Below are 22,860 nucleotides of genomic sequence, written 5' to 3'. Positions count from 1 at the left end.
CCCGAGCTGCCAGATGGGTGGGGGCGATGATTGTTTTCTGTCTGACATCTGGATTTCATTAGCAGCCCTGGGCATGCTGACTCAGGAACGGCAGCTCCCCTGGGCTCAGGCCCTCCCCGGACCCCTCCCAGTGCCCGGCCCTTCACTGGACACAGGAGGCACAGGTGATGACACCCCTCAGACCTCCCTCAAAGATGTAAGCAGCCCCCTCCCCACCGCCACCAAGAACATCCCGGGACTGACAGAGCCTGAGAGCTTGGGGAATTTCTGCTCCCATCTCAGCGCCTGATGGGCGGCTGTCAGGCTGAGTGTGGCTGGGCCTGACCACCATGAAAGGTGGACAGAGGGCTTAGGGCAAGGACACCAGGTCCTGGATGTCCTGTCCTCATCCACACCCCAGCCTCCTCCATTCAGAGATGCTGAGTGGGCCATCAGGGCAGGGAGTCCTGCACGGACCCCAAATCACAGGTACATTTTGGAGATGAGGAAAGGTGGCCCGGAGTGGTCACCATGCCCCAGAGATGGTACCTTCTTACAGTGTCTGGAATTTGTCCCCTCACCTCCAACCTTTGCTCACCCTTCCTTGCCCAATATCTGGTCTTAACATCCGTCCACATTACTGGACTGGTTTTGTTTGTAGTCTTGCCTCCTCCAGCCTGGCCTCTGACCTGCCCCAAGTGTGAGCTTTCAAAATGCCAATCGGAACATGTCACCTAAACCCTTGGATGGCTTCCCCCTGCCCTCCAGATAAAGTCCAAGTTTGTGCAGCTTGGCACGCAGGCCCTTCACCACCTGCTGTGGCCACACCCCCCTCTCCTCCCCTCAGGCACCCAGCGCGCCAGCCACAGCCAAGCGCTCGCGCTTCCCGGAAAGCATACCCTCATTATTTACACACTTGCTTGGAAGCCTTCCCCACCCCAGTTCTAGACTCCTCCTCTAGGAGACTTCACATGAAGCCCCAAGCCGAGCCGGTCCTTCACTGCCAACCTCAACCAGAGCCCTGGTCACCCTGAACAGCCTGCAGTCTTTCTGTCTATCCCACTGAAGACAGGGATGGGGCCTTACTGAACATTGTCCCGGCACACAGTAGGAGCTCAGAGAGGGCTGGGCGACTGTAGCATGTCCTGGGCCCAGCTCTGTCCTGGACAGATTATGGGTCGTGGGCACAGAGGTGGCACCGAGCCAAGGCCCCACCACAAACCCCCGCACCCATGCAGGCTCGGGTGCAGCTGGCTCAGAGCCAAATGCTGCCACGCAGAGCTTCACAGCCCTACACGCTGGGGCGCAGAAGCCAACATGAGAGGCCCAGGTAAGCCTGCTGGTGGGCCCCGCAGACAGCAACCATGCCTCTCTCAGAGCCAGCTGGGCTTCTTGCTGCCACCAGAGCTGGCAGCCCCGACCCAGCCCGGCCTTCTTGACTACACTGGGGGCTGCAGACACCCTGGGGCTGGACCAGTGTTGCAATCTTCCGACACAACTTGGCCAGACCAGGTCTGTTATGGCCTCTCTCACATCGTCCTTGTCCCTCTTCATTCCCAGTAACCCATCCTTTTAAAGAACCCTGACTTTATGAAAACTAGGAATACACACTATGTGAACTAACTTGAATTTAACTAAAATCTAAAAAAATTAAAAATAAATTAAAAAAATAAAGAACCCTGACCTTCTGAGAATGACAACGGAGATCCAAGTCTGGGGTGCTAAAGCAGGTCATAGAACTTCATTTAAAAAACGTGGGTTCTGGGAGCACCTGGGTGGCTCAGTCAGTGGAGTGTCTGACTCTTGATTTCGGCATAGGTCTTAATCTGAGGGTCGTGAGATTGAGTCCGATCCCCCTCACACTGCCCCCAGGACCTATGAGAAGCCCCATCAGTCCAATGGCTGAACCCTGGACATCTCTCTCCACCCTTAAGATTGGGAAAGAATCATTTAACAGAGTACAAGTCTCCTGTACATTCTGTAGTATGTCCTGGGCCCAGCTCTGTCCTGGACAGATTATGGGTCATGGGCACAGAAGTGGCACTGAGCCAAGCCCCCACCACAAACCCCCATACCCACGCAGGCTCAAGCGCAGCTGGCTCAGAGCCAAATGCTGCCACTCGGGGCTTCACAGCCGTACACGCTGGGGCACAAAAGCCAACATGAGAGGCACAGGTAAGCCTGCAGGTGGGTCCCGCAGGTGGCAACCATGCCTCTCTCAGAGCCACCTGGAATTTTTGCTGCCACCAGAGCTGGCAGCCCCAACCCAGCCCGGCCTTCCTGACTACACTGGGGGCCACAGAGTATCTCCTGGTTCCTGTGCGCCACGACCCAGGCTGTTGACAGTGAATGCCTAGGGTTCCGCACATTCTACCCCCAGTTGGACCATTTAAGATTTTAAAAGCACTCAGACCACTCAAAATCACCCCACAAAAGGAGAGGCGAAAAAGGAGCAGAAAAAATGTTTGAAGAAATTATGGCTGAAAACTTCCCAAATCCAACAAAAACCTTAATCAACACATCTAAGCAGCTCAACAGAGTCCAAGTAGGATAAACACAAAGAGATCCACAAATAGACACATTGTAGTAAAACTGCTGAATGCTAAAACAAGGAGAAAATGTTGAAAGCAGCAAGAAAAAAATGACACATCATTTATAGTGGAATTCCAACAATATTAACAACTGATTTCTCATCAGAAATGATGGCGGCCAGAAGGCAGTGGGGTAACATTCAGTGTGCTCAAAGGAGGGAAAAAAAACCTGTCAGCCAAGAATTCTATACCCTACAAAGCTATCTTTAAGAAATGAAAGCGAGATAAAAACTTTCCCAGATAAACAAAAACACAGGATTTCATTGCTGGCACACCAACCTTTCAAGAAATACTAAAGGAAGTTCTTCAGGCTGAAAGCAAGTGACCCCAGATGTAATGCAAATACACATGAAGAAACAAGGAGTTCCAATGAGGGGGTTATGTAATTATAAAAGTCAGCACAAATCAATTTTTCTTTTCCTTTCTCCTTAGCTTCTTTCCTTTCTTCTTAGCTGATTTAAAAAGCAAATGTATAAAACAACAAACGTACATAACTGTACTATCTGTCCTATAACATTTGGAAATATAATATATTTGCCAATAATAGCACAGAGGAGGCAGGTGGAAGCAAATCTGTCTTGGGCTAAGGAAATGACTCCAGGTGGTAACTCGAGTCCACAGGAACAAATGAAGAGAGCTAGAAGCTGGAGATAAAACAAAAGGCCTAAAATGTCAAAAGCTATGGACACAGAACTGCTCTCTTTTCTTGTTCTACCTTGTCTAAGACACATAAAATTACATAAAGTAATGATTTTAACAAGTATTGTTGAATTGGCAACATACAAAGACGTAATACGTATAACAATAACGCCACAAAAATCAGGAAAAGAAAATAGAGCTATAGAGTCGCATTTCTAGATCTCACTGGAATTAGTGAGTATAAGTTAGTATAAATCTGAAGAAGATTTTATATGTTGTGGTATGTAAAATAAGCCCCAGGGCACCTACTAAGGAAGTAGCTTAAAAAAGTGCAAAAAATCATTAAAGAAATCAAAATGTCACATTAGAAAAGTATCACTTAATGCAAAAGAAAGCAGTACAGGAGGAACAGAGGAACAAAAAAGACATGAGTAATTCAGAAAACAAAAAGTAAAACAGCAGACCTCCTTCCAACTATATCAATACTTGCATATATCACAAGAGCATTAATCACAGCATTATCGATAACAGGAATGGACCAAACAATCCAAGTGAATAAAAAGTGAATTGGGATCCAACTACATGCTGTCTACAGGAGGCACAATTCAGATCTAGAGATACGAACAGATTGAAAGTAGAATGAGGCACAGAGATCTATCATGTACACAGTAACCGTAAGGAAGCTGGCTCTACTTGTATCCGACAAATTAGACTTTATTTTTTTTTTTAAGAATTTATTTATTTATTTGACAGAGAGAGAGACAGCCAGCGAGAGAGGGAACACAGCAGGGGGAGTGGGAGAGGAAGAAGCAGGCTCCTAGCGGAGGAGCCTGATGTGGGGCTCGATCCCATAACGCCGGGATCACGCCCTGAGCCAAAGGCAGACGCTTAACCGCTGTGCCACCCAGGCGCCCCACCGACAAATTACACTTTAAAACAAAAAGTGTTACTAGAGATAGATAGGGACCCTTCAGAACAATAAAAAGGATCAATTCGTCAGAAAATACAACAAATATAAACGTAGAGGTAGCTAACAACAGAGCACCAAAATACATGCAGAATTGAAGAAAAAATAGTTAATTGAACAATAATAGAGATTTCAACACTCCTACACTTACAGTAATGGTTACGAGAATGAGGCAGAACATCAGCAAGGGGACAGAAGACACCAACAATACTGTAAACCAACTAGACCTAATAGACACCTACAGAACACCCCAACCACCGACAGCAGAATTCATTCTTCTCAAGTGCCCATGAACCATTCTCAAGGACAGTCCACATGCTATGAAACCAACCACAACAAATTTAGAAGCACCAAAATAATATAAAGTATGTTCTCTGACCACAATGGAATTAAAGGAGAAATCATTTTTAAAACACATTTGGGAAACTTGCAAATATGTGGATATTAAACAACACACTTCTACATAACCCATGGGTCACAGAAGAAGTCGCAGGGAAAATGAGAAAATACTCTGTGATGAATGAAAAGGAAGGTACAACACACAGAATTATGGGATGCAGCTCAGAGGAAAATTTATATCTGTGAGTATCTACATTAAACACGGAAGAAAGATGTAAAATCAGTAAGCTAACTTTCCATCTCAAGAAACTAGACAAAGAAGAGCAAACAACCTAAAACGAGCTGAAGGAAGGAAATAATAAAGATTAGGATGAAGAATTGAAAGTGAAGACTCAAAGAGCTATCTGCACACCCATGTTCATAGCAGCATTATTCATAGTAGCCAAAAGGTGGAAGCAATCCAGTTGTCCATTAATGGATAATTAGATAAACAAAATGTGGTCTACACACACACACACACACACACACACACACACACACACACAGGAATATTATTTGGCCTTAAAAAAGAAAGAACTTTTGAAAACTTGTTACAACGTGAATGAACCTTGAGGACTTTATGCTAAGTGAAATAAGCCAATCACAAAATGACAAATATTGTGTGATTCCACTTATATGAGGTCCTTAGAGTAGTGAAATTCACAGCAACAGAAAGTAGAATGGTAGTTGCCAGGGGTTGGGGGAGGGAAAATGAGGGTTTATTGCTTAATGGGTACAAAGTTTCACACACAGAGATAGAGAGAGAGAGACAGAGTTCCACGGATGGATGGTGGTGATGGTTGCCCAACAATGTGAATGTACAGTTGACCCTTGAACCATGTGGGGGTTGAGGTGCCAACCCCTGGAGCAGTCAAAAATCTATGTATAACTCTTGACTCCCCAAAACTCAACTACTAATAGCCCTACCAATAACATAGTCAAGTAACCCATATTTTGCATGTTACATGTATTCTATACTGTATATAATAAGGTTTGCTAGAGAAAGGAGAATTTTATTAAGAAAATCATAAAGAAGAGAAAATGGTTATTGTACTGTATTGTATTTACAAAAAAAAAATCCATGTATGCGTTCAAACTGATGTGGTTCAAGGGTTAACTGTCCTTAGTACCACTGAATTGTACATGTAAGAATAATTAAGATGGTAAATTTCATGTTGTAAAAATTTTACCACAATTTTTTGAAAGATTTGAGTGAAAAGTAATGTAATAGAGAACAGAAAAACAATACAGGAAGTCAACTAAACCAAAAGTTGTTTCTTTTTTTTTTTTTTTTTTTTTTTTTAAATTTTTTTTTTTTTAAAGATTTTATTTATTTATTTGACAGAGATAGAGACAGCCAGCGAGAGAGGGAACACAAGCAGGGGGAGTGGGAGAGGAAGAAGCAGGCTCATAGCAGAAGAGCCTGATGTGGGGCTCGATCCCATAACGCCGGGATCACGCCCTGAGCCGAAGGCAGACGCTTTAACCGCTGTGCCACCCAGGCGCCCCAAAAGTTGTTTCTTTGAAAAGATCAACAAAATTGACAAACTTTTAGCTAGAGTGACCAAGAAAAAAAAAAAGAGAGAAGACTCAAATTATAAGAATCAGAAAGAAAGAGGGGGACATTATAACTGACCTTACGGAAATGAAAATGATTATAAGAGAATTTTTTTTCCCAAGATTTTATTTATTTATTTGACAGAGAGAGAGACAGCCAGCGAGAGAGGGAACACAAGCAGGGGGAGTGGGAGAGGAAGAAGCAGGCTCCCAGCGGAGGAGCCTGATGCGGGGCTCGATCCCAGAACGCTGGGACCACGCCCTGAGCCGAAGGCAGACGAATAACGACTGAGCCACCCAGGCGCCCCGATTATAAGAGAACATTATGAACAACTGTATGCCAATAAATTTGATAACTTAAACAAATTCTGCAAAATACACAAACTACAGAAGCTGACTCAAGAAGAAATAGAAAATCTGAATAGACCTATAACACAAAAAGAGATTAAATGTGTAATTTAAAAAATCTACCCACAAAAGAAAGCCCAAGCTCAGATGGCTTCACGGGTGAATTCTACCAAACAAACATTTAAAGAAGAATTATTTTTTAAAAGATTTTATTTATTTATTTATTTATTTATTTATTTATTTTATTTGAGAGAGAAAGAGAGAGCATGAGGGGGGCAGAGGGAGAAGCAGACTCCCCGCTCACAAGGAGCTCGATGTGAGACTGGATCCCAGGACCCTGGGATCATGACCTGAGTCAAAGGCAGACGCTTAACCAACTGAGCCACCCAGGCGTCCCTAAAGAAGAATTAATATTAATTCTTCACAAACTCTTCCAGAAAACAGAACAGGATAGAACACTTCCCAAATCGTGGAACTGATAAATGCTACTATGTGGATGAACCCTGAAAGCAATACGCTAAGTGAAAGAATCCAGTGACAAAAGACCATATATTACATGAGTCTATCTAGATGAGATGTCCAGAATAGGCAGATCTATAGAGATAGAAAGTAGATTATGGGTTACTAGGAGTTGGGGAACCGGGGGGTGGTGATACCTAGAGTACGAGGTTCCCTCTGAGGTGATGACAGTGTTCTACAGTTGGGGCTCCTGGCTGGCTCAGTCGGTAGAGCATGCAACTCTCGATCTCAGGGTCGTGAGTTCAAGCCCCACACTGGCTGTAGAGATTACTTCAATCAATAAAATCTTTTTAAAAAATGTTCTGTAATTGATTGTGGTAACGGCTGAGCAGCTCTGTGAATATACTGAAAATCACTGACTCGTACACTTTAAATGTGTCAATTACCTGGTATGTGAATTATATCTCCCTAAAGGTGTTACCAAAACAAGCATTCCCACTCCACTTTCAAATATTATATATGCTGAGCTCATAATATGTCATTTGAAATAGAGGTTTCCATGGCTTGTCTGCCCATTCCTTCATTCCAGAAGACTTATACTGAGCACCTGCTGTGTGTGGTATCTTGGGCCAGCATGGGGGTACAGAGATGACTCCATGCCCGTGGAACTTGTGGTCAGGTGAGGGGTGGGGAGCATCTAATTATGTTCCAGCCTGCGAAAATACCTTGTGCCTTGCCAAATAGGCACACTCTCCATTGTTACCCAAGGGAGAAAGAAATAATGCTAGCCAACATTTATTACTGTATGCCAGACACTGTGCTAAGCATTTTCCATGCATTACTTCCTTGAATCCTCCCATTACGATGTGTTAGTGTTCTCATTAGCTTTGTTTTATAGATGATGAAACTCTCATGAAAGGTGGAAGGAGGTTGTTGGGCCTGCAGGAGTCTCTGATAGAATCAGGTTTGAGGTGGAGCTGGAAGAGGGCCTCTACCAGCTCAAGAGGGAAACTGAGGCCCCACAGGCCATGGGCGTCTCAGCCTGGATGGGTATGGACGCTCAAGAAAGCAAAGAGCGCTGAGGTCCCAAGACTGGGATGTTCTCATAGGCATTCTGCCCTGTCCCCAGCACTTCAGCTCTCTGAGACTCTGTTTCTTCACCTGTAAAATGGGGCCAGTACTCCTTCTGCAGAAGAGTTAAGAGCCCAGCACGAGTGAACATGCTACGTAATCCATATAAAGGAATATAAAGGAAGAACCAGGATTTGTATGGTGCTGGAAATCGAGAGGCACTGACATGAGGGACCCTCTGCCCCCACATTTAGGAGAGCTCTGGCCCCTCTGGAGAGAGCACCGGGCATGCACACACACTCACACACACACCCTCACCTCTGCCTTGTCACCCCTTGCCTTTGGATACTGGTCACCCTTCTTCCAGCAACCTGCCAAGCCCACTCAAGCCCTTCTTCTCCTGGAAGCTTTCCCAGGTTGCCAGCTCAGCACGGGCACACCTCCTCGGAGCCCCCAAGACCCCCTGCTCGTGTCTGAATACCACCTGCCGGCCGGGGTTAAAATTCCAGCTCCTCCTCAGACTGGCTCGATGATACCATGTGAGTGGTTAACTCACACAGAGCATCACATAGCAAGAGGCTAATGAGAGACTTGACACATTGGGTAATTGAGAGCACATGCTGTAGGCAGGAGATGATAGGGGAAGTTTCCAAGGTACGGGAAGTGACTGAGAGTCCCCTCGCAGGGGTCAGCTGGGGAAGGTACAAGGGGCTGCTGCCTGGGTGGGCCAGGGTCACATCCTTGAGGACCAACCAGATCCTTTCCTGCCTGTTTGCGCCTCATCCCATTCGGGGAACCCCTGGGGGGGGGGGTAGGGGCCTTAGCCCACGCTGAGATCTCCACATGCCAAAGGCCCCTGGCTTACTGCGTATACTGAGGGCAGACAGGGCCCACTGGAGGGTGGGGTTTGGAGCACAGCCATCAGTGGGCCAGCTCCCATACGCAGGGTCAGGGGCGGGCTTCTCTTGGCCAAGGGTGGGGGGAGGCTGAGGTCACTGGTATACACAAATCCCTAGGACTTTTACTAAAATGCAGTGACGGGTTGGGCCTAAGAGTCTGCATTTCTAACAAGCTCTCAGGCCATCCCAACATAGCTGTGCCCAGCCATACTTTCTGCAGCAAGGACCTAAAGCATGGCACAGCTCTTTCTGAGCAGAGCAATGAGCAACAAGCACATGTCGGCCTCCCATTGATCCAGAGGCACCCAGCCCCACCCAACCACACCCTGGGCCTCCACCATCTGGAGGGTAAGACTACATGGATTTTCTGAGTTTCCAGGATCCATTTCCATTACATATGTAAAATAAAAGTAAAAATACACTTTATAAAAACATTAGAAAATATGAAAAAATAACAGGAAAAAGAACCACGGATCATCTTGTACTGTATTTAAAACGACCTTAACCTCTCTCCCCAGGATGCCAAAGCCATGTCTGTCAGTCAGGGGTCACTCCATGAGGGGGATCTGCCCCCAGAAGCCCCACGCTGTCACAGCGAAGCACTGGGTGGGAGACGGGGCTGTTCCCCACACTCTCCATCTCCTGGTCCCCTTCCCACCCCAAGAGAGATGCCCGGCTTGCGTTGCCTGAGGCCTTCACCCAGACCTACCCTGGGGGCACCAAGTCGGGGCAAGGCCCTCTCCCCTCCCCCTCACAGGCAGGAGACTGAGGAAGCACACTGCTGCAGAGGAGGGAGAGGTGGGGTCTGGGGGAGGGGGTGCACATCTGGATTCCTGGCCCAGAGCCCGCATTCCTTCCCTGTGAGTGTGAGGAGATGGGGTCTCTCTCGGGAGAGCTGCGAGGAGGCTGCTGGCCCCCGTCCTGCCCCACTGTAACAGGACCCACCCTGGCAGGAAGACTGGTGGAGACGTGAAGACCCAGAACCTCATTTTGGGGCCCCTCACCCCAATTGCTCACTAGCCAGGGCAGGCCCAGGCTGGGGCTCTGTCCCATCCACACCAGCCAGCCTGCCTCAGAAATACCAGAGGGGAGAAGAAGGTGGAGACCAGAGGGCCACACAGCCACTTGTTAGTGGAAGGGGCCCTGGGGCGGGGAGTTGGGGGGGGGGGGCTGTTCTGCCTGTTCTACCCAGGGAAGCGGGGCCACCTTACCTGGGGGCAGTCCTTGATGTAGTGTCCTTTGTTGAAGCACAGGTGGCACAGGTAGTTGGGCGGGGGCCTCTTGCTGGGCTTGCGGGTCTCAGAGGTGAGTGTCAGGTCTGAGAAGTGCTCAGTGAGGGAGCTGAGGCCATCGGCGATGTTGTTGAGGGAGCCGTAGGGCGAGGCGCTCTTGTATACGCCGCTGCTCAGTGCCTGTGGGGGGACAGAGGCTGTGAGGGCTCCCCAGGCCTGGGCAAGCTCGTGTGCAGCTGCGGCCTCCGTATGGGCACGCACACGCACACCTGTGAATTCACACTGCCTCTTTCGCTGCCCGGGGGCTCCGGCCTCCTGGAACTTGAGTTCATATCCTAACTCTAGCTGCAGGTCCATGGGCAAGTCAGGGAACCACTCTGGGCCCCAGTGGCCCCGTCTGGAAAACAGGAGTAATGATGGCCACCTCCTAGGGGTCCTATGAGGCTAAAGTGAGGTCACTTTATTTCCCACCAGGCACTTAGGAGCCACTCAGGAAGCGGTGAGGAGGAGGAGGAAGAACATGGGCTCTTTACACACCGCCAGGAGGTAAGAAGGCGTAGCAGAAAGCAACTTGTTAGATCTGGGGCTCTGCCTTTTACTCGTGTGTGACTTTAAACAAGTCACTTATCTCTGAGCTGACTCAGTTTCCCCATCTTAAAAGAAAGAGGAGCATCAGCTTATAGGATTGTTTCCATTGTACAGAAGAGAAGACTGAGGTTCAGCACTCTGTCTGGTCTCCTGTGGCACAAGGCCTGTGTAGATGGTGTCCCCAGGAGCCCCGAGGCTGGCCCAGGCCCGCCCTCTGGGAGCCCGGGAGGAAGTGGCCCACCTCTCCCACCTCTCCCACCTCCAGTTGACAGGAACCAGATGTCTTGCCTGGCTTCAAAGCAGACGCTGCCAGGCCCCCTCCCGGTGTATACAGCCTCTATTTATAGGAGTCACGGGCTCTGGGCAGCCAGGCACACTGGAATTTAGCAAAGGTGGGGCCTGTGGTGAGGCTGGCAGGGAGCAGCCGTGGTCCCCTTTTCCTGGGGCAAGGCTGAGGCTGTAAAGAAGCAGCTCCTCCAGGAGGGTCAATGACAAACCTGAGCATGGGGCCTGGGCATCCTCTGGTCCCAGCTCAGGTGCTCTAGGGCTCCAGGAGGCAACCATAGACCTTGGGGAGCCTTGGGTCTAATGGGAAGACGGCCTTGGTCCTGGAAGTCCCCAGGCCACTAGGGGAAGAGAGCCCCTGAGTGCAAGTGGCCTCAGGCTCCCTTATGAAGATGGGGCAGATGGAGGCTCAGAGTGGGCACAGTCCTTCCTGTGCCCCCTCAGTGTGGGCAGGGAGGGAGGGGAGCTGAGAACAGGCCCCAGGAGATCAGGTAGCCGTCCCCCAACCAGGACAGATGCCACCCCTCACACGTGTATACCTCAGCCTCCCTACTTGTTCCATCTCTAGGGGCCTGGCATTCCTTCCTAGAGGACACAGCCCTCACCATCTGGGGACCACCACTCTTCTTGGCTCCCTGGACACCCTGCTATGTGGCCCCAGGGCCAGTCCTTTCCTTCTCCGGGCCTCTGTTCCCTCTCCTATAGGTTTAGACTGGAGTCTAGAATCTGGGAAAAAAGAAGACACAGACACCATGTCCAAGGCATCCGGGCCAAACACACAGTCGGCCTATGATGTCTGGGCACAAAACTCAGAGGCTCCCCATGACCACCTCCACTCTACCGCTGCCCGGGCTTCCATGAAACCCAGGACCAGTGGCAGGTATCACACAAACTTGCACTCAGTGTGAGGGCGGTGCTCCAGCTCTCAGAGGCGCCAAGAGAGAGCGGTCCTGACAGGCAGAGGGTCTCCCTTCCCTGGAGGTGTGCGAGCCAATTCTGGACGACCTTAAGGGGCGTGGGGAGGGGTCCGATGGCCACGGGATTTGACGATACCAGTCACATCTACTGAGCACTGACAAGGTCCCAGGTACTGGAGACTGTACACTTATTAAGATAGCCGACGCTCACCACAACCCTGAGTCCCTGTCCCATTTTACAGATGAGGCGAGTGTGTCCAAACCTGCATTGAATGCCTTGGGAAACTTTGAACAAATACAGTTCTCTAGGCCCCACCTCAGACCTACCTACTGAAGCGGTCACCCGGGACCGAGAGCCTGGAACCGACAGTTGCATGGTGGTAGGAGACACACCACACAGAACCGACCATGTTCGTTATGTTCGTAAGCGTACGGTTCCGCGGCACGAAGTACGCTCCCATGACTGTGTGACCATCACCGCCATCCACTTCCCGTACTTCTTCACGGTCGCAAACTGAAAGTCTCTCCTGCCGACACGCTAACTCCCCCCTCGGCCTCCCCCCGGCCCAGATCTGCATGTTCGAGCTCCCCGGGGCAGTCTGTCCAGACCGCCCAGCCCTACCTGGCCTCGGGAGCACCTGGACTGTCCAGCCACCCAGGTCTCTCCTTCACTTGAGTGGAGGCCTCTCCTCACCCAATCTGGCCGGAGGGAGGACAGCATCACCACAGCCTCCCGGAGAAAAGTTCATCCAAACAAGAAACTCCAAGCTCCAAATGGTGTGACTCACCCTCATGGCTGGGAAATGCAATTTCACAAATAACAACCCTCTTCATTTTTTCCCCCCGTTCTTTCTTTTCTTTTTTCTCTCCCCCCCCCCTTTTTTTTTTCTGGATAAGATTTAAGCAAGTTCACAGGAATCGGGGCTGTTTTGGCAGCAAACTGTCAAGAGGAAGGGGAAGTCTGGTGGGTGCCAAAAAGTGCATGAATTATACCCTGAACAGCCTCTCCCCCGTCTTGCGGCCACACTGCCCTGCCCACGGGTGACCCCTCGGGCGTCCCTGGGCAGCCAGAGGCCTCCGAGCAGACTGTCCTCTCTGCAGCAGCTTGACGCCCGCACCCCCCACCTCAGGAGGGTCACAGCTTCTGTCCTAGGAGGAGCTCCGGGTAGAGAAGCGAGGTCAGAGCTCTCCTCTTCACTGCCTCTCCCCCCTCTCCTGTGCTCTGGCCTGTCCCTCCTGGTGGCCCCAGCTCCCTTCCCCCAGCCCCAATTCTGCACCTTTGAGCAGAAAGGACAGAGAGACAGCTGACCCAACCGCTCTCACGTTCCAGATGGAGAAACTGAGGCCCAGAGAAGCCCGGGGCACAGACCAGGGAGCACAGCCAGGCCTGAGGGCCACGAGTCCTGCTTGCCGGCTGGCTAAAAGGGCGGGTGGGGCAGCAAGCTGTTTCCTCTTCGAAGCCCCAAGGAGCTCTGGCCATGGAGGTGAAAGGCGAGTCACCTCTCAGCCCTTTCCATGGCCTGCGGGGACTGGACGGTGCAGAGGCCAGGACACGCCGAGATCCCTCCCCTCCGGCTGCAGAGTCAGGCCTGGCCTCGGGCTTCCCATCTATAAACTGCAACCCGGAACATGGGCAACAAGGATGATCCCTGCAGTCCTGCTTTCTCAAGGTCCAGACACCAGCTACTGAAAGACACCCCCAGAGCCCGACACACGGAGGGCACTTGGTCACCATGGGTGCCACCTGTTTTGAGTCCTGCTGCCTAGAGCCGGAGGGGGAGAGCCGGAGAGGGAGGCCCAACGGGAGTGGCCCTTCATCAGTTAGCTCCTAACCCCCAAACAGCCATGCTGCTCCTCCTGGTGTCCCACAGGGCACCTGCTTTCCCCCTCTGGTTATACACGGGCTGTCCCCCCCAGGATGCCCTCTCTGTGTCCATCCAACCTCCTCCGGGACCTGACTCTTGATCTGGTCATAACTCTAGTGGTGTGGCCTTGAACCCACCCCTTCCTCTTACTTGGGCCTCAGGCCCCAAGGGACAGTGTGAAAAGCATAGACTCAGGTGCTCCGGAGCCCTGGCCTCAGATGCCCCTGCCTCCTCCGGAGGCCTCCCGGACCTCACGGCCATAGCCCTGTCCATCAGCTCTGCTGCTCTTGACCGAAGGAGCTCTGAAGCCTCTTCATTTCCCCCACACGGCTGGACATAGTGAAAGGCAAAGATTCTGCAACATTCCGTCACCCCCAGCGCCCAGACTGCTTCTGTCGTTCCTCACACCTGCCACTGTCCTGGGTGCAGATAATCACAGGCAGAGAAGCCTGGGAGCCCCACTTGACAGACGAGGTAATGAATGCCCTAGCACCTTAAAGATCTAGCTTGGGGGTCTCCGAGTTGCCATGGACTAAGTCGAAGGCACTCTCACCCCAGATTAAGCTATTCTGGGCACTGGTTGAGGGCAACCCCACTACGGGGGTGGGTGGAAGCCATGGGCCCAAATCACCAGCCTGAAGGAAGAGACCACCTCTCCCTCCGCCCTCCTTTCAGCAACTAGCAGAAGTGTGGGATCCTCATACCATGTCTGGGGGACAGAGCTTCGGACTCCTGCCCATTGCTGGAACTTCTCCAAGGCTCTGGCTTGGCTGTTGGGGAAAGTTAGAGGGGAAGACGCTGAAATCTATTCTGATCCTGCTTGTGTCACAGACTTCACTGGATCTTTTCCCTTTCTTGGTTTTCTTATACCTGCAAGAACACTATTTGGATGGGGATTATTGGCTCCATTTTACAGAGCTGGAAACTGAGGCTCAGAGAGACTGAGTAACTTGCCCAAGGTAAAGCAGCCAGCTTCACATGCAGATCAGCTGGCCTGTTACATTTCAGTTCCCAGAAGGCCTCCAAGGCTTGGCTTCTCCTACAGCAAAGAGAGCCAGAGAAAAACACAGGCGTGGACCATTCTCCCTGGGCCTGTGGCTTCATATTGCCAAGCCCCTCGGCCCTACAAGCTGAGGCATCACCTTCTCTGGGTGGCATGAGGGCTCTGGGCCCTCCGGCTGGGGGGTTCTGCGGAGGGACCTGGGGTGCGGAGGCAGAGACTGCCAGGGCTGACTCAACCTGCCATGCCGTGCTTTCTCCTTCCCCCCTCCCAGGACAGGAAGAGGGCACCGCGAGAGGGGGCAGACAGGAGTTAGGGCAAGTGCAGAGAAGCCTCCTCTAGGGAGAGGAAAGCAGTGCAGAGAAGAGAGGAGAGTCAGCCTGCAGAGGTGGGAGCACACCCGCAGAAAAGGACATGGCAGTGGGCAAGGCCATGAGAAGGGGAGCATCTGAGAAAGTGTGGCCAGAGCAAAGGCTGAGTCCTGCCCCCCACCCCAGGCCAGAGACGGCCCTGGGGGGAGTGGTGACTCTCTGATCCTAGAGCCCAGCTCTTCTTTCGTCAGCTGGACAACTGCTTTCTTATCCCAAAAAGTCACCCCACACCCTCTTCCAGACACACAGACACGCGCACGTGCACACGTGCACACACATACACACCCACACCCCCCTCTTTAACACAAGAAACCATTCATTTCACAAATGGCTCCACCCCTTTGCCAAAGGGATCTGCACTTCTTCTACCCTAGGGTCTGTCTGGGGCTCCAGCCCCCAGAGTCACACCCCCCCCCATCACAGGAACAGGTGGACGCATGCTCCGCTCAGGGAGAAAAGGAGACGACCCGTTGGCAGAGCAAGGGGTTGGCGGATGGAAAAGTGAATTCACACCTTGGCTAAAGATTTCTCAGGTGTGGTCAGAGCCCAGCTTGGCTCCGGTTTCCAGAGTCCGAAGCTGAACTGTGGGCCAGGAAGGTGGCAGGGCTAGCTGTCGCCAGAGGCAGCAACCCCTCGCCCAAGACCCCCAAGGGCGCCACGGCCTCCAGGAGGCCCATTCACCCACGCAGGCCAAACACAATTCCCATACGCAGCCAGAGCTCGGCAAAAGATTCTAACTTAAATAAGCGGTCCGTGTGCCTTTTGGTAGGGGGTGGGGAGAGAGAAATGGGGAAAAGACCCGGAGAGGGGTCTGGTGGCAGCAGGACACAGCAGAGAAACCCCAGGGAGACCCTCCCTCCGGACCCCATCCCTCCAGCTCACGCCCAGCTCACCGCTCACCTGACAGGTGCCCACATTTGACAGCCCACGCCCTCCGTCCAGCTAGAGCTTAAGCGCCGGGGACCAGCTGCCTCGCCCTCTAGAATGTGGTCGTGGAATGGAAGCAGAAAGCATGAAAGGGGCCCTAATATTCAGCCAGTCTGGGGGTACCACTGAGGTCCTCAGCCTCTAGAGCAGGGGGCCTCGGTTTGGGATCTGTTGTCGACGCCATGACCCCCTTGAAACCACGCGCAAATGTGCGTGTCTGTGCGCACGTCTGCCTGAGCTCTGTGCCTGAGCGCTGAGGAGCACTCTTGTGCTCTTCAGATTCTCGAACAGGTCCGTCACCAAAGAAGGTCAAGAACCATGAGCACACCTAAGTTTCTGCTGGGACACCTCTAGGGACAGGGCTTTACCCCAAGTCAGCTCTTTCCAATGAGTCAGGCAATCCACAAACACTTCCCCTGTGAGATAAAGCAGGAGATAAGAAGCCGAGGAGAACATTCTCGCCATCGCAAGTCACCCATCCGTCTAACCACTCAGTACCTGAGCACCTAGTCGGTCCCAGCCACTGCCCAAGCCACAGCAGGTGGACAAAGACAGGATGTGCACCCTGGCGTGCTGACCACGTCGCTGTCGAGACAGACCCACGTACAGCGGAATGTTCCTCAGCACCAGCAAATGCTACGCCGCCTTTCACCAGAAGCGTGCACAGCTCTCCCACCACAGGCCGTGGATGCTGGAGGGAGGGGTGCTCCCCTGTGGCAGCTGGGGAACGCCTCTCGGAGAAGGGGCAGCCTCTTGTGCCAGAAAGAAGCTGGAATCTGTCAGCTGTTCAGGGCAGGCAAGAGCATTTGAGGTACAAGCAGCAACCAGCGCGAAGCTTCGTGTCTTCGCGAAGCTTCCCAGCATGGCCAGAGGAGGACAGAATAAAAGATGATTCTCCACCACACCCACACCGCACAGACCAAGCCTCCGGAGACCTCGGCTCGAGCCCCGGTCCCACCGTGGACGCCCTGACTGTATCACCCTCCTCTTGAAGAGCCTTAGTTTCCCCACCTGGACCATGGGCATGCTGCACACGGGCTATGACATGAGACAAAAGTGCCAGCAAACCCTCATGCTCATCCTCTGACTCTCCCAGGCTAGGCCATCCTTGGCCTTCTGTCCCATGGAGCCCCACGCCAGGTTTCTGGGGAGGGGCTGGAGCCACAGGCGCCACTGAGGCACGGACACAGCAGGACAGCTGGGACCCAGGATCAATGCACCAATGCCTACCACTCCTCAGAGGGTCTGCGGTCAGAGACAAAAGAGGTCTGAGGTCAGAGGCACTGCAGCCTGAGAGAATGTCCCTGGTGACTGCCTGCCCTGGGGCCCGGAGAATGGTCCAGGTGATAGCCAGCACGACAAGCCACAGAGCCAATCGTAGCTGGAATATGGAAGAGTTCCAGGTGTAGCCCTGCCACCGACTTGCTGGGTGACTTGTCAGGCTGGTTTTCTCTTCTGTAAAATGGGAGCTAGGAAGAGAGAGATTTCAAGAAGAAAGCAGCACCCAAGAGTAAGGGACTGCGACTCGGGGCCATCCTCTCTGCGAGGAGCCCCTCTGGGTGCTGACAGAGCCTGGCTCTCTGCCGCTACCAATTACAAATTATTAATTGTGCCTGCTTTCCTCCCTCCCACCTGACTCAGAAGGTCCGCAAGGTGTGGTCTCCCCTCTGAGTCCAGGCCTGCCCAGTCAACTTAATTTGATGGAGGGAGAATCAGGCCACCTCAGCCTACAGGCCCTCGAATGACAGTCCTCCTTGTCTGAGTCAGAGCTCAGCTTCCCAGGGCTGGCCAAGGGAGCCAGGCAGCCTCCCAAGATCTGCGGGGCTGGAAGGCCCATTCTTCCTTGGACCTGGCGCTGCCCCCTCCCCGCATCCACACACAGACCACGATAGTTGCTAGGAACGAACTCCAGCCCCGGCAGCCCACTCTCAGCCCCGCTGAGGCAAACCTCCGTCCTCACACAGATATGTGGCTCTGTCCCGCACATTCACACTGGTCAGGCAGCCTGGGCTCATCTACACCTGTGGACGGCACAGGCGACACACAAAACCTTCTCAAGACTGTCAAGACCCGGGGGCCCTTTAGGGCAGACACCTTAGTGGCTCCTCTGAGGGTCTAACAGCCCTGTCTGCATAAAGCCTTGTGTCACCCTGCTGCCATTCTCAAGCCCCCAGTGGACAGACCAGGGCTGCAAAGAGGAGGGCGTCTTAAGAGCCGCAGCTGATAGTGGCAGGACCGGGCCGAGGCTGGGGAGAGGGCTTGGGGTAACAGCTCCCGGAAGAACATTCTAAGGATTGGAAGAGATGTGACTTAATGGAGCTGTCCCTGGGCCTGGAGATGTTCAGAAGAACACTGTCAAATGTTCTATGCCGAAAACATTCTCTGGTCAAATATTGGTAGAAGTGCGGGGCTGAAGAAAGGGAAATAAGTTCCCATGCTGCAGGGCTTCTCAGAGCCTTCACGGTGCTGGGGGAGGGAGGGCGGGCATTGTGTGTCTCCAAGGGAAGGACAGTCTTCTGCTTTCCAGACATATCTGAACCCAAAGCCCTTCCCCTCGGCCTCCACAAACCATCATCTGACTATTGGGCCACATTTGTCTATCCCTGGAGGAAGAGGGAAAGATAACAGCTGTCCTCGGACTCTGACCTGGAGTGGGACAGCCAGAGCTCCTCTGAGAGTACAGGCACAACCCAGGAGGGCTTCTTGGCATCCCTCTGAGGGGCCCAAGAGCCTCGACAAGGAGGGTGCGTCTCCTTTTCTGGAGGTATAGTCCCACAGCTCCCACTCTGCTGTGAGTTTAAATTCCAAGCTCAACTTGGCAGGGAAGACCCCCACACCACCCAACCCCACGCCCTCTAAGAATGCCTTCCTTGGGTACTTAAGGGGAGAGAGGAGGGGTTCAGCCAAGAGCCCCACGAGTCTCTCTTCAAAGACATACAGTTGTTGCCACAGATCAGGGGTTGAAACTGAAGCTCACAGGGCCCATATTCTAGACCAAGGCCTTTTTAAAACCTGCATAAAGTGTCTGTGCCCGCTTTGGCCTGGCCCCCTTACCACAAGCTGAGGAGCTGAAGAGCCCCCACCAGCGTCCAAGACACCTCTGGTGCTCGCTCCTGCCCTCACACACGCACTCGGCCATCTCTCTCTGCGCCCAGGGCCAGTGTTCCACTCAGAACCCTTGGCTTATCTTCAGCTTCCAGAGCTGAGGTTCCAGGGGCACAATGGGCTTCTGTGCCCCCATGTCCTCAACCCCCCCGCCCAAATCCCAGCTGCATTCATGGTGTTTTGCTATTGTGGTGGGAGCAGCCTGGGGGTGGTGCAGGAGGGGGTGGGCTCTTGGCACCGGGACCGGTGCAGACAGGCTGTGGTCAGCGGTCAGCATGCAAGTCACATCCGCAGGCACTGCCACCAAGCCTGCCAGGCCTTGCACAGAATGGCGATGCTCCTGAGTCCCTGGGTCCCTTCGTAGAGTCCCCTCCCGCCCACACATGATTTGCTTCTTCTCCACCCAGCCCCTTGGTGGCATTCAGGTGGGGGGTATGTTTTCATGCCCTCTCAGCCAGTTGCTATTTTGAAGCCATATTAGGTCACTGGCTAAGCCCTGGACGCAGGAAAGCCCGGGAGCACAGCTGGGGCTCGAAGAGGGTTTAGGAGGCGCAGCGGGTGAGGGGTGAGTCTGAGCGAGTCTAGAGCCAAGAAAGCCTTCCGGAAGTCAGCCGGCACAGCCCTCCGGCCCCTCCAAGGAAGCCACTGGCCTGTGAGCGTCGACGAAGCCCCTCTTACCTCCCCCAACTCAGCCTGTCTGTTTGCGCACATCTCTCTCAAATCCCATACATTCCACCCTAAGGGGCAGCAGAGACTAAATTCAACGGATGCGGAAACTGAGACCCAGACAGAGACGGGGATTCCCCCAACGTCAGGTCATAAGATACTTTTTTCTACCATTGCTCTGTATAACCTTTACCAGCTCCTTTTACACTGGCCCCGGAGAAGGAATGTACCTCTTCACGGGGAAACTGGGGTCAGCAACGATGAAGTGACGGGAAACAGGTTTCACTGAGATCCATCTGGGATCCTGGATGTTAGACATTTCGAAGAGAAGGCACCACGTCCTAGTCCTATGGAAGACTCTGGATGGCCCCAAACTCCCAGGCCTCTCAGCAGGGACCCACATTCAGGGAAGAAGGCCACCATCGGGTAGGAGCTGGGGGAGGCTAGCAGAGGCTGATTAGGGACCCCCCCACTTGACCTGTGAGGGGCAAGAGTACATGGTCATGTGGGTCATGGTCACCGTCCTCCCTTGGGATTCCCATAGCACCCCCGAGAAACCATCTACCACTCACACTGCATCGTCTTGTCCGTCTTCTCATCTGGGGCCCCCACTGTCCTGTCCCTGCTTCCTCAAGGGCCCACGCGGAACTTAACAAACGTTTGGTAAGATAGCTACTAAAAAGACCCAGGCAGTGAGGAAACTCCCAGAACCTGCACTCCAAAGTCGCTGGTCACTGAAGCCAGTGCTCTGAAGAGATGGCAAGGTCTCTTCTAAGAGAGAAGGATTCCCAGCCAAGAATAATTCCTCCCGTGGAGAGAGTGATTTACAGTTTACAAAGAGCTTTGGTAGACAAATGCTTTCGCCTGGCACCAAGGGATTGTTCTCCAGACCCCTCTCCCTGCACTATGCCCAACCGGCCCAACACAGGTCAACCAATCCTTCTCTCAGCTCGCCCGGTACTGGCCCACCTCTAGGCCTCAGGCCAGCGTTTTATATGCCCACATCCTCCCTCGTCAGTACTGGCAGAGTTGAACACATTATGGGACCAGAAAGGGAGACCCTCTGCCTTCCCCCTCTCACCCCTAGCACACACACATTCACAGGCCCTTCTCCAGACCCACTCTGGACTCTGACTCTCCTAAAACTAACCGCTGTGCTCAGGTCTGGAAGGAAAAGGAACCCTCAAGTGTGTCCTCTCCTCCACCCCTTCCCCCTGCACTTTTGCAGGGAGAGCTGCCAGAAGACGGATGAGTGAAGGCCACAGGAGGGTATCTGCAATTCCCAAAAGAGGCAGGAGTAAATGGGAGGGGAGGAGGAGTCCAGCTGAAAGGAGAGAGGAGTGGTATCTAGGAAAGCTCTGGAGAAGACCTCTGAAAAGGGGCTGGGAGGTCCTCTCAATCTGTGTATTTATCTGGCTGGGGGAAGACACGCTGCCCCTTCCACTTTGTAACCGAATCCACCCAACAGGCAGACTTTGCAAAGCAGCGAGCCCAGGTTTCTGGAGAAGGCACTGGGCAGCTGAAACCTCTCCCCCTGGCTAGCCCCCCTCCCAAGAGCTCAAGAGGATTTCCCTTTCATTTCCTTCCAGGCTGGGAGGGCGGGGGACAGCGCAGTCTGTGGGGTCAAGCCCTCAAAAACCACTTCCTATGTGGCTGGGGGAGGGCAAACAGCTGGAGGATGTATCTGGGGGTCCCTGTGTAAGAACAGCAGGAAAAGCCCTGCTCTCCAGGGTGCCCTTCGGGTCAGCCACCACCGAGGTCTGAGGGGAAAAGATTTTAGGCCCCTGCAGAGGAGCTCAGAGCAGAATCTGCACTCCCGGTCCCAGCGAGCGGTGGCCAAGAGGGGGATGGGGTTGGGCGTGGGAAGGACACTTGGAAGGGGCTCTCCGCCCTGGCCGCGCCCGGGCTGTCTGGAGAGAATCCGGAGCCCCCCGCGCAGCCGGGGCTCCCCCCAGTCCCCTCTGAGCAGGGCGCCCCAAGCTGGGAGAGGGAGCAAGAGGGCCCCGCCCGCGCCCGAATGCTCCGAGCCCAGCTTAGCCGGGAGGTGACGCGCTCCCGGCGCCCCGGGGACATCGGGCGGCGAGTTTGGCAGAGCTGAGCGAAGCCAAGCCAAGCAGGGCCGGGCAATACGGAGCCGGGCCGGGCCAGGCCAGGAAGAGCGGGGCCGATAGGAAAAGGCCCGGCGCGGTCGACGGAGGGCGGGGGCGCGCGGGAGCACCCACCTCTCCGCGCTGCAGCTGGAAGAAGCTGTTGAGATAGCTGGAGTGCAGGGGCGAGCCCAGCTGCTCCGGGCGGCCCTTCCCGAAGGCCAGCTCTGGGGGCGCGGCGCCAGCGGGCGGCTCGGGCCGAAAGGCATCGAAGGCGCTCGCCTGGTGCGTGTCCTGAAGCGACAGGTAGACCCAGTTGAGCAGCTGGGCGGGCTGGTACACCGAAGCGGCGCTCGTGTCGATGGCCGACAGCAGGCTCATTTTGCGGCGGCGGTGCCGGCCCCTCCCCGGCCGCCCGCTTGCGCCCCCCCCCCGCAGCGGAGGGGCGGGCACCGGGGAGCCTTCGCCCACTGCCCACCGCCCGAGCCCCGACGGCAATCGCCCAGTGCCGTGCGCCCTGCGCTCTGCCCGCAGCCGCCGCCGCCGCCGCCGCCTCCCCCCGACTGCAGCCGCAGCGCGCGCGGGCGGAGGAAGGAGGCAGCGAAAGTTGGGCAGGAAACTTTTGGGCCCGCCCCCTCCGCGCAGCCCGCCCCGCCCCTCCCCGCGATCCGCTATCTGCCTCAGTGCTGACCCCTTCGGCGGCCGCTCCCGGGGCGGGGTCCACGGAGGCCCCTCCCCTTATGCACAGTCCTCGCCTTCCATTGGCTGTTTTATTGAATATGGAGCAGTGGGGCGGGGCTAGCGGGGAATTGGGGCTCATCTGCGTTTGCAGCGTTGTGCTGGCCCGCCCATGGGCGGGCCCCTCTCAGGCCCCACCCCGCCCCCCGCCCGCCCACCCACCCGCCCTGCTCCCGGAGCCTGCGGGAGCC

The 22,860-nt window shown here is 53.8% G+C and overlaps 1 protein-coding gene across 2 annotated transcripts in view; it reads right to left on the bottom strand.

The window, feature by feature from the left end:
• The window catches only part of ZCCHC24 (zinc finger CCHC-type containing 24), a 61,182-nt gene extending 38,746 nt beyond the window's left edge, over nt 1-22,436 (bottom strand). The window contains exons 1-2 of one of the 2 annotated variants that reach the window (XR_005833141.1): nt 22,067-22,436; nt 10,100-10,300 (exon numbers count right to left, since the gene is read on the bottom strand). Coding sequence is in view for 1 of the 2 variants with exons in the window: in XM_040623934.1 (XP_040479868.1) it covers nt 10,100-10,300; nt 22,067-22,312 (447 nt within the window). In the remaining variant the exon portion in view is untranslated. The remainder of the gene's footprint in view (nt 1-10,099; nt 10,301-22,066) is intronic. The other variant, XM_040623934.1, reaches the window with a different exon arrangement.
• Nucleotides 22,437-22,860: the final 424 nt, after the last annotated feature.

Source organism: Ursus maritimus, unplaced genomic scaffold (genome assembly GCF_017311325.1).
Source record: "Ursus maritimus isolate PB19 unplaced genomic scaffold, ASM1731132v1 scaffold_7, whole genome shotgun sequence".
Lineage (NCBI taxonomy): Eukaryota > Metazoa > Chordata > Mammalia > Carnivora > Ursidae > Ursus > Ursus maritimus.
Note: the sequence above shows the minus strand (reverse complement) of the source record. Positions and strands in the feature narration are given on the sequence as shown.